The 12,509-nt window shown below is 51.9% G+C and overlaps 5 protein-coding genes across 5 annotated transcripts; 1 reads left to right on the forward strand and 4 right to left on the reverse strand.

Annotated features, from left to right (window-relative positions):
• Window positions 1–34: 34 nt before the first annotated feature.
• On the reverse strand, window positions 35–645 carry VC83_08197 (uncharacterized protein; the record flags this gene model as incomplete). Its single annotated transcript, XM_024471753.1, has 3 exons — window positions 35–228; window positions 281–400; window positions 447–645. 3 exons carry the CDS (start codon window positions 643–645, stop codon window positions 35–37), a joined length of 513 nt encoding a protein of 170 aa, XP_024320514.1.
• A 1,879-nt stretch (window positions 646–2,524) lies between these two features.
• On the forward strand, window positions 2,525–4,062 carry DERI1 (D-erythrulose-4-phosphate isomerase 1; the record flags this gene model as incomplete). Its single annotated transcript, XM_024471754.1, has 2 exons — window positions 2,525–3,629; window positions 3,754–4,062. The coding sequence occupies exons 1-2, from the start codon at window positions 3,429–3,431 to the stop codon at window positions 4,060–4,062; spliced, it is 510 nt and encodes a 169-aa protein (XP_024320513.1). The 5' UTR covers window positions 2,525–3,428.
• A 2,677-nt stretch (window positions 4,063–6,739) lies between these two features.
• VC83_08199 (uncharacterized protein) lies at window positions 6,740–8,955 on the reverse strand. Its single transcript, XM_024471755.1, has 2 exons — window positions 7,815–8,955; window positions 6,740–7,750 (listed from the first exon to the last, which is right to left on the reverse strand). Exons 1-2 carry the CDS (start codon window positions 8,304–8,306, stop codon window positions 7,175–7,177), a joined length of 1,068 nt encoding a protein of 355 aa, XP_024320512.1. The 5' UTR covers window positions 8,307–8,955; the 3' UTR covers window positions 6,740–7,174.
• Window positions 8,956–10,572: 1,617 nt separating this feature from the next.
• HETE1 (Vegetative incompatibility protein HET-E-1) lies at window positions 10,573–10,878 on the reverse strand (the record flags this gene model as incomplete). The annotated part of the gene is made up of 1 exon (XM_024471756.1): window positions 10,573–10,878. One exon carries the CDS (start codon window positions 10,876–10,878, stop codon window positions 10,573–10,575), a length of 306 nt encoding a protein of 101 aa, XP_024320585.1.
• A 427-nt stretch (window positions 10,879–11,305) lies between these two features.
• VC83_08201 (uncharacterized protein) lies at window positions 11,306–12,372 on the reverse strand (the record flags this gene model as incomplete). The annotated part of the gene is made up of 3 exons (XM_024471757.1): window positions 11,306–11,508; window positions 11,557–11,781; window positions 12,159–12,372. 3 exons carry the CDS (start codon window positions 12,370–12,372, stop codon window positions 11,306–11,308), a joined length of 642 nt encoding a protein of 213 aa, XP_024320622.1.
• Window positions 12,373–12,509: the final 137 nt, after the last annotated feature.

Below are 12,509 nucleotides of genomic sequence, written 5' to 3' on the forward strand. Positions count from 1 at the left end.
TACATGTCTCGGCGGAGTAGGTCATCGCGGGCGCTTAGTGCTGGATCCTGGCTGCGGCGATGAGGCCATGGCTCCCGGAGTGTGTCTGGGCGATGCTGGCGACGAGAGTGTCCAGCGCGGGGATGTCGAGAACGTCGATGGGGTGATAGGTCGGTGTTCCCTTGGGGAGGGAGGCGGCCAGACGGTCGAACTCAGGGCTGGGGCCGGGGAGGAGGTCGAGCGCATGAACTGGGGTATGTTAGTTGAGTTTGTGGCGTGCCGGGAGGGAGGGGAGACTCACCGATGGCTCCACACTCGATGAGCGACTCTGACATGGTGAGGCCGATGCCACAGGCTGCTCTGGTGACAATGATGATTTTTCCTGCGAGGCTGAAGAGGTCTGGGACGCTGCTCTCTTGGCCTGCTTGGGCTTAGGCTTCGTCTTGGACTTGGGCTTTGGCTTGGACTTTCGCTGCCGGGGCCTCGGGGGTGATTGCTGAGGATGAGGTCTTTGAGATCGACGATTCTCTGGTCGTGGTTTGTCCGGTGGGGGTTTCTGTGACCTTTGAGGCTGTGGCTGCTGGTTTGGAGGCATCCTCGGTTTGGGATTCGTAGGTGGGTAGGTTCTTGGGCCTTGAGGTCTGGGGTTTTAACTGCTGGATCCATCATGGCTAGCAGTGATTGATTTGCCTGAGTGATTGTTTGGGGTGAGTAGGTGATGGACTGGTTGATGGAAGGTGTGTGTGGTAGCAATCTACAGGTAGATTGTTGATGGTGGAGGAGGAAGAAACGAAGGGTAGGTTTCGTCTTGGAAGATGGTTTTGTACTGGGTGATATGAGGAAAGAAATCCACTTGAATTTGCAGGGCAGGTAGGTATTCACTCTTTTTGGAGTAGGTATTAGATGGAAGCGCTTGTTCTTGGGATGATACTGACCAAGTCGGATTCATTCCTCCTGACATCAAGTCAGAATTCACCAAAAGCCAGAAGTGGAGGTATAACGAACCCCTTGATTCAATTGAAGTTTGCGAGTGTGGTTCAGCACCACTTTACAAGATACTGATTCTTAACACCATGGTCTGAATCCACCTTATGGAGAGTAACAATCAAGGTCATCACGACCTCACCGTCAACACCGCCACACAGGTAAATTCTGGCATCCATAACCTTCTGGTAGTATCACTACTCCACAAGTCCTCCGGGGAGTATACTCAGGCTATACCAGACGCAAAGAATGGATAACTTGGGCCACCTATCTTAGAGTGGCTCCTGCGAGAAAAGGAGCAAAAAGTGAGAGGAAAAGTTTGCGAAAAAGGTGACAGCAGCATGGTGCAATCTCGTGCCATGTAGGATTCCCAAGATCTGTGGCAAGGGCATACAAGCATTATCTGCATCATGTATCTGCTGACCGCGACACAGTTCTACCTGTGGCCTTTGTGGTCATTGTAGCCATTGTACCAGATCTGCAGCTTGGCAGGCGGCTGGGATTACAGGGGGAAATGAAATCTCTATATCCCGAGTATGACAGCTCTCCCTGCAGAAAATTTCTGTCGCCTGGGACGACCTGCCCTGTGACAGAATGATAGGGAGACAGGCAAATATGACACCGTCGCAAGGGAGGGGACCGAAGAATGGGGAAATAAACGGGGGGAAGCATCGATTGGGAGAGGAGAATTTGACAGATGGGGGAATTTAGGGAAAGCCTCGTTCCCGCGCCATTTCCTAAAATTCCTCATCACATTTTTCTCTAGTTTGCAGCCTTTTTTCTTCTCCCTTTTCTCAATCACAGCGCTGTGTACCGCGACGCGAGTGTGGCCTACGTTGTGTAAGGAGACACCACGATCGATCTGTCAGCCGCTGTATGTCCTACGGGGATAACTGCATGATCAGGCAAGATTAGCTCTCTCTACCCTGTCTCTCTCTACCATGTCTGTGTTGCCCAATTTGCACAATTCTCTCAGAGAACGGAAGATGGTGGGATGATCATGGATGGCTGGCAGTCATGATGATAGGGTCGATCTTGGTGTCGATGCCGATGTCGATGTCGATGTCGATGCCGAATAACCGTTTCGTTCGCGGTATCGGAACTTCCTCCGGATCCCCCATCCGAAAGTGTTTGCTATCTCAGTCATGGGAAATGTCAATCGTCATCTACGCAAGCCCCTAGACGCCTCAATCGATCCGAAGAAAATGTACGAATGCTGGTGGCGTGCCGTGCATATGAAACATGCATATTCTATCGAAGGGTCCAACCAGAGATCCCATTTTCCTTCAAGTTCCCTTCGTGTCTCCTATCAATTCTCATATTGCACATCAATCCATCCATTCTTCATTTCCAATTGGCCGCTCACCTACCCGTGCCATCCACCTCTCCCGAGCGGCGTCGCCACCATCACCAGCATCGGAACGCCTAGGCACCTACACGGCCCTACACCGTCCTATATTTACGTATATCCCTCCCCCAATCTCATCCTCCTATCCCCCCTTAACAACACCGCTGTTGTCGCGGCCCGGCGAGCTACAGCAGCTTCCCGCCGCCACTGCCCGGGGAGGTCGGGAGCCCACCTGCCCGCCGCGCTAGAGCTCGCCTTGCGCCGCCCCTGACATGCCCATCCTGGCCCCATCCCAAAGCCCGTTCTGATTTCACCTCTGGAGCCCATTCCCCGGTTGCAAAAGACGCACGATTTGCTCATCTGTACACCCACCTGCCACCACTCAGCTCCATCACGCCGCCTGATGTACCGTTTACCTGCGTCCGCGTCCGGGACTGCCTCCGGGACCTAGCACACCATCCGATCCTCTGACTTCACCTTAGATCTGAGAAGCGACGCACTGCCGAGAATCCAGATCCTCCGGCACACGGCATACGTGCCTCGTCCCTTGGTTCCACACATCCGTATCACTCTCTTGTCCCCCGCCCGCGCCTCACGGGTCCCCCTTCCCAGACCGCCTGCAAACAAGCAAGCCCGGGTCCTGCGATAGGTAGGCGGATGCCTGCTACTCATGCAGCAAGGTAAGTCCAGTTACCGGGATACGGCAGGAGCAGGCGATAGACACCCTGGTAGCCTGCGTCCCGGAAAGGGAGGGGGGCGCGCCACTCAGTGCGCTGCCAGTTACCTACCCAGGTTGCGGGAACAGCCTAGTGAGTGAGATCGTCGCATCCGTTTCCTCGCACCGCGCCGTGGCATTCCTTGACGCACGCGCCCGTATTCCATTGTCTTGTGCCTTCTTGCGTCTTTGATTGTCGTCCGGATGGAAGACGAAGTGCCGGGGGGAGGTGTGAGGGAATATAAACTCTCACACTTCCCCCGTCTCTCACTGCATTTCTTCTGCATCCTCTGACCAGTGTCAACCCCCTTTCTCAAGCCACTCTCACCTACCACCCTACCCTACCCAAACGATACCACACCACCCCCCCTACCTTACTCATACCTCTAATAAACCGCCAACATGGTCGTCAAAACAATCACACCCCCCGCCGCTCCCCTCCGCATTGTCCTCGGCGGCGACGAAGCAGGCTTCGCCTACAAAGCCGCCATCTTCCAAGACCTCGAGGACGACCCGCGCGTCTCCATCGTCACAGACGTCGGGCCCTACTCCGTCTCCGATACCACCGCCTACCCGCACTACGCCGTAGCAGCCGCTAGAAAGGTTCGTCTCGTGCCACCCCCTCATCCTGCACTCTCCCCTCATCCTGCACTCTCCCCTCATCCTCGCCTCCCAACCATCCACACCACAAATCCCGTTCTCCCTATCCTCCGCTAACCTCCCCCAGATCGCAGCAGGCGATGCAGACCGCGCCATCCTCATCTGCGGCACCGGCCTCGGCGTCGCCATCGCCGCCAACAAAGTCCCCGGCATCCGCGCCGTCACCGCCCACGACAGCTTCAGCGTCGAGCGCGCCGTGCTCTCCAACAACGCGCAGGTCCTGTGTATGGGGCAGCGCGTCATCGGCGTCGAGCTCGCGAGACGACTGGTCAGGGAGTGGGTGGGATATCGCTTTGATGGGAGGAGTAGGAGTGGCGAGAAGGTGGAGGTTATTTGTATGTATGAGAGGGAGGGGGCTTGGGGGGTTAAGGCATAGGGGGGGTATGGGAAGGGGGTGGGTGAGGTGGGGAGGGGGTGTGAGGTGGGGGGGGTTGGTGCCTGGGGTTGGGTTATATTTTGGTTTCCCCGTCGGGGAAGGAGCGATCGAGGGAGGGGTAGAGTGGGGGAAGAAGGGGAGAGATAGAAAGAGAAGGAAGGGAGGAAGGAGGTTCTTGTAACAAGTTTCTCAGAAGTGGTATGGAACTCCTCGGTGATATTTACGTGAGAATTTAGGTGTGGCGGTATGAGAATAAATGGGAGTGGCTGGCAATTGGAGGGGAAAGGACGACCTGCCCTGCGAAGAAATAACTTCATAGGGAAGGAACGATTGTCATGGGAAGAAATGACTGCACGAGAAAGAACCATTGCCAGTAGGAAGGAACGACAGTATAAGAAGGAACGATGGCCCAGTTGTAGTCGTTCTTTCCATCCCAGCCACTCTCACTCATTCGGATGCCTCCTAACTTCTCCGTCCTTAACTCCGGACGTGGATGCACTTCAAAATGAGTAGATGGACTTAAGATTTTTACCTCCCTCCTAACTCTCTTTCTCCAACCTGTTCAGACCTTATTTTCATCGCACTATACGAGCTCCCCGAGTTCCGAAAATTGCACTATACGCACCCTCTCTACTCGCCACCTCGAGGGGTACATCCCCATGGGATTAACGTAAAAGTATTCACACCAAAGGAGTGGACGGACCAGATTGGAGACATTCATGGCACTTCACTTGTGTGATCTAGATTACCTACGAGGATATATAGAACTGAATTGTAGATAGGGTGATAAACCTCGGGAAAATCGAGTGGACGTCGTTGGTGTCTGCAGTCCTGCAATCCCGAAAAGTGAAGCTATTAATAATCCTTTCATGAGGGTCATACGCTTTTAAGATAGATACCACCGAAAAAACTCCGAGTCACAGTGATAAAAAGATAATCGTCGGAACCGACCCTATTTCATAGGGTCGGGGTAAGCAAAGAGCGTACACGGAAGCAAACGGCGTTCGCAATTGAACAACTACTCGTAATTCTCATATCCATGCCACTCAAATTCGTGCTCGCTCCCACTCCCACTCCACTCTCACTTTCGCTCTCTTCCTGAATTGGATCCGGAATTGGGTCTTGGTCCTCTATAGAAATTGGATTGCCAGCTTTTTGACAGGCTTTTACCCTCTTCTTCCGGAGGCGCTCTTGCTTCCGGGCTTCAACTCCTGCCCTATAGAGCTGCTTGCGGCCTGGTTAGTAGCCTCTTTCTCTGCTGCTCGCTCTGCCTTTTTAGCCTGTTAAGCTCGGGCATCCTCTACAGTAAGATCTCCTCCAATTTGTAGGCGTACGCAGCTACTACGCCCCCTATTTTTATAGTCGTTAACCTGCCGTTGTAGAATTGAGACGTTAATCTCTTGAAGTTGTCCGTGGGCTAATACTATTTCTATGCCAATAACCCAATTATTATAACGCTGTCGAGAGGGGCTACTAAGTAGAACTGGAAGCGTCGCTTTCCAATGCTGTAGTTGCTCCTCGAAATCTTGAAAAGAGGCTGGTATAATAGATGGTAAAGTAGGAGCTGGCTTTGAGTATTTCTGTAGCTTCGTGAGTGCATTCTCATAATTAATAGGCCATACTCCTGCCTTTTAAAATGCGTGAACAATAGTAAGCTCTTTAAAAGTCTTCTCTGGTATCGTAGAGAGATCTCTCATAAACGAGTGTATATTATACTCAAGATCAAGGTTCCGTATTGCAGAATGGACTGCTTCGCGCTGCCAATGCTTATAAGGCTGAAAAATCCCAACATCTAATGGCTATAGAATATGGGTAAGATGCGAAGGGAAGGCGTAGGTGATAATATTATGCTCTGCTGCATATATCGTGAACTCTGGCGTTCGGTGACTACTATGAGAGTCTAATAGTAGTAGCTTAACGTCGGAAGTAGGAGTGCTATGCGTGTGAAAATGAAGTGATCAAGCCACACATAGCAAATTGGTCGTTCGTATATCCTGATTCTGATAATAGAATCCGTTCCGTGCCAATAAGACTTGGATGGTACCATGAGTTCATGTGGACTTTTTGCCCTGAATAATGAGTATGGGTGGAGTAACTCTTCCGCTTGCAGACACAGCTTCGATTACCGCAATTAAAGCTCGATTCTCAGGACTTCCTATATATAGCTCTGTAACTCTGTGCAGAACTATTACTTTTTTGCCTCCTAGAATTCCAACTTGAAAGCCAGTCTCGTCCATGTTCCATATAGAATCCACTCCTATATTCCGAGTTGTAATAAAATCGTTATAATTACGAAACCACTTTTGAAGAACGCTCTCATCTTGAGCTTGAACACGCTGTAGAGCAATAGGCTTCTTTGAAAATTAGGAAGGTCATTCTTAATGAATTTCATAAGCCAACTATATGAAGGCGGTGGTTTTGGCCGTCGAATATGGCAAACGGTAGCAAATGTCATCTGCCTCGTAGCTCCAAGCCCTTGATTATATTGCGTAGTTATCCACTCTTTAAGGGCCTTCGTTTAAGCAATTGTAAGGAGCTTACTATGAGGAATTGATGATTGAAGCGTTTTTGATACTTTGAAAATCCGGCTTGCGGCGGCAACGGATTCAGATGGGTTTGCCGCAAGCCATTCACGAGCATCGGATAGAATAGGGTCTTCCATTTCAATTACATAGTTGTAGGATATAAATTAAAAGTTATACATATGTTGAGGCTATGGATGGGGATACTATACGAAGTGGCGGTGAGCGCAGCGGCGAATGCTCTTTACTTACCCCGACCCTATGCAATAGGGTCGGTTCCGATTAAGTATCGGAGTAGAGATAAAAAGACGGCGACTATAAAGGCTTCAAAGGCAGAAACAAGCCGCCCAACCCCCCCTTTTTGTTTCCACTCCCCCTGTCCACATGCAGACCCATTGTTTCTAAATTCTCTTTTCTTTCCGCGTTCCCCAAGAATTATCAGACGGAAAAATATGAAACACAACGCCGATATACTCCCGCTGAACCCAAAACCCACCCCAGCGCCCGGCTGTTAACCCAAAAAACGCCCGCCAGAATATATATAATAAAACCCATCCCATTCTAATATCACCTGTATTCCAACCAAACCCTCACATCACCACCATCATCACCCCCACCATCACCGCAACAACCACACCCCCAAACCCTCGGGGTGAGGCCGCCGCGCCCGTCAACGCCATAGGCACCGTCTCATTAACCCACCCCTTCCCACACACCCCATTAACCACCCGCGCCCCCTCCGCATACACCCGCGCCACCGGACTCGTCCTATTCGCCGCCGCCGCCCCAAACACCCCCACCACATCCCTCAAACACTGATTACACGTCATGCTCGTGGTAGCCGGTAACTGATTCCCCACCCCCAGGTAATACACATACGCGTCCTCATCAGACGTAGAATTTGTGATCGCGTCGGCGAAACAGTAGGATCCGGTTGAGGATTTTAAGCAGGTTGCGGTCCGCAGGGAGGGGTAGGCGAGGAGCCCGGTTAGGGCCATGGTGGCGGTGGGGTTGGAGCCGGAGAGGTCGAGGCGGCAGGTGCTGTTTAGGGAGGAGGCGAGGGAGGAGAGGTAGGGTGCGCATGATGCAGGGGCGGCGCAGGAGTGGTCGAGGAAGGCGGTGGTGAGGAAGGGGGAGCGGAGCGTTTGGAAGAAGGCTTGGGAGGACTTTATGACACTTGTTAGCTTGTTATCCTTGCTTGATGTTGGGGGGGGGGCGGCGGAAAAGTACCTCGAGAAGAAGGGAGACGGCGTAGCAGGCTTGGAATTCGGGGTTGGCGAGGAAACTGGCGATGAAGACGGCACATTCTTCTGATGCGAAGTTGGCGCCGATGTTGCTGTCGAATGGCTTTGGGAGTTCTACAGCTGTGTTTGTTGGCGTGGCGGTTGCTACGCTGGGCGTACCGGAGATGGTGCTGGAGCTCTTGGAGGGTGCAGAAGTCGCGGTGGATTCATCCTTATCCTTCTCATCCTCCTTCCGTAGTTCGAGGTCAACATACCCCCTTTTCAGGAGGTCACCGGAGTAGGAAGCCAAATCCCAGTCAGCAGGCGGGACAAGCGTATCCGGTATCGTCGGCGGCCTCGCCGCAAGCGCGAGCGTGAATGTTAAGCACACCGTGAGCAAGACCAGGGAGGTGAGAGAGCGCAGGAGGTAGGCGTGCCGCCTGCGTGGGGGAAGGAGGGATGGCGAGGGCATGCTTAGGAGCGCAGGGCGCGTGGGCATGTCGTGGTCCGCCTATGGTTTTGGAGAGGGCATCTGGGTGCGGTGCACGACACGGTGCCGTGGGTGAGATGCGCGAGTACGGTGTCGTCTTCCTCTGTGGCAGAGAGGAAGAGATGTGTTTTGTGGCCGTGAGGCCGGACTGAGCCTGAGCTTATCAGGAGCTCCGGATAGCTTTTTCGGGTTTCTTTTGTTTCGAGGTGGTGTTTGGGTCGACGATTCGTGGTCTGGAACAAGTGATCGTCGCGAAATGTCTTGGAACGAGTGTTTGCGCGAAACGCGGCGTGGGGGGGGTTCGAAACGAACAGGTAATCTACTCCGTAAGACTAGGATAGATACGACGTTTTCAAACGAGTGACGATAGTTAAAGAGAGTATAGAGGCCAAAGGCTGTGGCGAGGGACGAAATCCCCCTCACCCATCGCCAAACAAATATATTGATTAACGGAGCTCAAGTGGGCCTGTCCACGTCCCCCCTAGCCCCATCTGCACCGCACGGCTCAACGTCAGACACCACCCAAACCGCGAGGCACCCTCGGCCCCTGATGCAGTGGCGGTCCCGCATGGACTGATGAAGCCTTCTCAAGGTGAGCTGACCACTTCCTCATCTGCACACGCTGATGCTGACATGATGTTGTGATGTTGTGATGTTGTGATGTTGTGATGTTGTGTTGTTGTGTTGTTGTGTTGTTGTGTTGTTGTGTTGATGTGTTTAGGGCGGAGAAGCACCACCGCGGTGGTGTGCAGATAAGGAAATTACACACGACGCCGACCGCTCGAGGCTGCATCACAGCGTCGTCTGGACTGTGGACCCCTGGCGGTCAGGGCGGACGCTATTGCCACTAGTGGTGCCGAGGCCATGGCTTAAGGATAAGAATAGTGTACTATCGATTTTATGAAAGGGGAAGGAGAGATGACATTATTGGGAGCGGCGAAAGACTCGGCGGCTGCGTTTGTGTGGATGATTGGTCAGATGCGTTTATGTTTTTGTCTTTTTATTTATAGACTTACCTTGTCCTTGGTGTCCTCATCTGTTGCGTATCACGTCAAATATCATGTTCATCCAACACGCAGGAGCTGCATTAAGTGTATTCCTCTAGGACGGTGTCCTTGTCAGCGTGGCAATCTGTCTATTTAATTGACCATATTCTTAACGTAACGCAACGCTCTCTAAATATTAAATGTTGTCGACTGTGAAGCTGCACATCCATACCTTTCTACTTCTAGTGCCGACGCCGATTGCATTCCCCGACAAAGGCGAGCATGATGGTCGGTACTCGGAAGGTAGCCACACCCAGTTTTCTGAATTATATGTAATCCACTCTCCGTCTGCACCTAAAGCCCAGCCAGAGTATTGGGGACTTCGTGGATCTGCAACACTCGCTCGATTTGACAATGACGACGATGATGCCCAAAGAGCCATTGTACCACTGTCGGTGTGAAGATACCAGCCGGTGAGATCGAATGAGATGTTGATGAGAGGCTTGCCAATCTCGAGCGTCTGCAGGCAGGGTATCTCGAACTAGCTCGAGTAATACGGATGTATCTGGTCTTCCCTATGTCATGTTAGCATGAGTCAACCATACATAGTATCGCTGATTCAAAGATTACCTGTATTAAAACCTCGAGTTTCGCCATTGAAAACACCCCGTCTGACATACTCTTGAAAAGACTAAGAGCTTCGAGCTAGTAAAGGTATTTCTTTCTTATGAATGTGTCGACAACGCCTCCACCCTGCAGGGCGATCTTATGATTTACAGAAGAGTCGGGATTCCAATCACTGAGGTGATCAACCCAGTAAATACACGAGTAACGTGACGCTGCTAATGGCTCTGGGTCCGGCTGCTCAACCCGCTCGGTAGGATATCCCAACGCACGTAAGCCGTAGACTTCTCGTCGTAGTGTCCTGGAATGGCCTAGAGAGATCTCGAGAAGAGAAGTAGTGTGCCTCTTCCTTCCCAGACGGAAAAACTGTACTAGATGCCCCAGCCAGCAGAAATTCCTTTGCTCACTGATGCACAAAGTAGACAGTGTTTTCTCGCAGGGTAAGAAACGAATCGCAGAGGCTTATAGTCTCCCGTATTGATTCTATGTTGCCGGATATATATGCTGACAGCCGTAGAAACAGACTGTGCGTTAAGCTCGAGGCACAGCCTCACCTTATGTCCTGCCCTCCCTAGACGTTCCTCGATGCTAGGCCAGTTGCGGCTGGAGACATAGACGATTTCTGGGCGACGAAGTCCAGCAGCTTCGGCAAGTCTATTATGCACTCATCGCGCATCAACAATCAAATACGTAAGGCGCAAACTCGGATCATTCAATATGTTTGTAAAAATCTCTGACAGGGCAAACCAGGCATTGGCATCTTCAAAGAGCGTTTTGCCTGCGTGTCCGTACTTCCTCTGCACATGCGAGATCAGTGATAGCTGCTGGTCGACAAGCAAGAACACCAAGCCTCGCAGTACGGCTGTAGCGCTGTTAATGCGCGAGTCGGTGGCCTGGCAGAATAAATAAGACAAAAGGCCAGTCTGGCCCATTGACTTCTGCAGCTCGTCGATGATTCCACAAAGCAGCATCGTCTTGCCCCTGCCCACAACAGCCGGCTCTGCGGGTCATTGCGCCAACATTGGAAGTCTGGGTGTTCGAGGATCCAGCGGTACAAGTCCTTGAGTAGGCCGCCCTTGGTCTCTTCGATACGTGTTTTGTCGTGGCGAGGATCAGTTCTGCACAGATCCGCCAGGCACTTGTTGTCCGCACGGGTCTTGTGCATCCTCTCTCGCTGCCTAGCCTGCTCGCAAATAGCTGAGCTGATGCTGTGAAGCTTGGCATTCTGCGACTTGGCTGTCTCAGCAATAGAGCCAAGGGAGTCCTAATCGAGAGCGTGTTGTACTGCGCTGATTCGCTCTGTACGGCCGCTTCTGCCGCGGCCCTGGCCATGACCTCCTTCACGGCCGTGGTGGCCTGGATGCCGTCTTTCATGCCTTGCTTCACGTTGGTGTCCTCCTATGTCCTATGCAGGCCATCTTGGACGAGCTGGCACATCTGCTTCCATCGTTTGTCTGGGTCCTGTTCGATCGCGTTCTGCTGCGATGCGAGGTCTGCAGAGTGTAAGGAGTCCGCAGGGTCTGCATTTTTTTTTTTTGGCTCAGTCAGGCGGACAGAATCTTCTTGTACGTATCGACGGTACTCGAATAGTTTATCTTCACCTGGTCGTATGTTGATAAGCTGGGCGGAGGCGCGGCAGGATCAGGCACCCCTGATCCTGCCGCGCCTCCCGGTGGCCGGTGCGTGTGGGGCAATGGTAGACGAGGCTTCACCGAGCGGGGACGTCGGCGGTTTCTGACTACCGAGCTCGGCTTTGAACTGTTCGTCCAAGGCGCCATAGTACGAGCAAACAGCGGTATGCTTCTGGTGTAGGGGATGGGCTGTCCGTCTAGTGCGTGCTGCCGCCGGTTCAGCCAAACAAGCTGCAACGAGATCTGTGACGTGTCAGAATGCTTGGAAGCGACAAGCGACAAGCGACGAGCGACACGCATGATGTACATAAGCTGTGCCTTGCCAATGGGTAAAACCCCAACCTAACCCTAACTGTGTTCTGGAATAGTGGGCGTGAGGTACTCGAGTAGCATGAGATCAGGGTGAGCACAAGCGAAGCTCCAAATACAGTATAACCTCTTTAAGACGATTGAATTGGTGCTACCAAATATTATCGTTCCATCGAATAAATCGTATTATTAGAGCTTATATAATCCATGTATCCAAAGTGCTTTGAGCACGCCTATTCAGGTCCAGTGCCTCCAATTCATGCTCTAGACGCTCATTGCTCTTAAATGAGATGTATGGAGCTCAGCACTACCTTCAGTAAACTTAATAAGAACCTGCATAGCCTTTCGAGCTTCTTGTATAGAGTAGACAGGCTCTTCAGGCTGCTCTTCTTCATCATCGTCTTGTGTTTGGCAGACACCTAAATGTTCTGCTATCAAGTCTTGTAAGACTTGTTCTTGACCTGCTTCGTCATCTTTTTCTACTTTGACCTCCTCTTCTGGATTCAGGAAGTTTGAAATTGCCATCACATCATGTATATTCCCAGCCCTTGCTACCTGATCATAGAGAGCTGATATCTTTAGTGGATTGAGTGGCATAGGAAGAGAGATTGGCGAAGTGACAAGAGTTGACTGTAATGGTGGGTGCACCAGATGTGAGAATC

Source organism: Pseudogymnoascus destructans (genome assembly GCF_001641265.1).
Source record: "Pseudogymnoascus destructans isolate 20631-21 unplaced genomic scaffold scaffold_25, whole genome shotgun sequence".
In the NCBI taxonomy this organism is placed as follows: Eukaryota; Fungi; Ascomycota; class Leotiomycetes; order Thelebolales; family Thelebolaceae; genus Pseudogymnoascus; species Pseudogymnoascus destructans.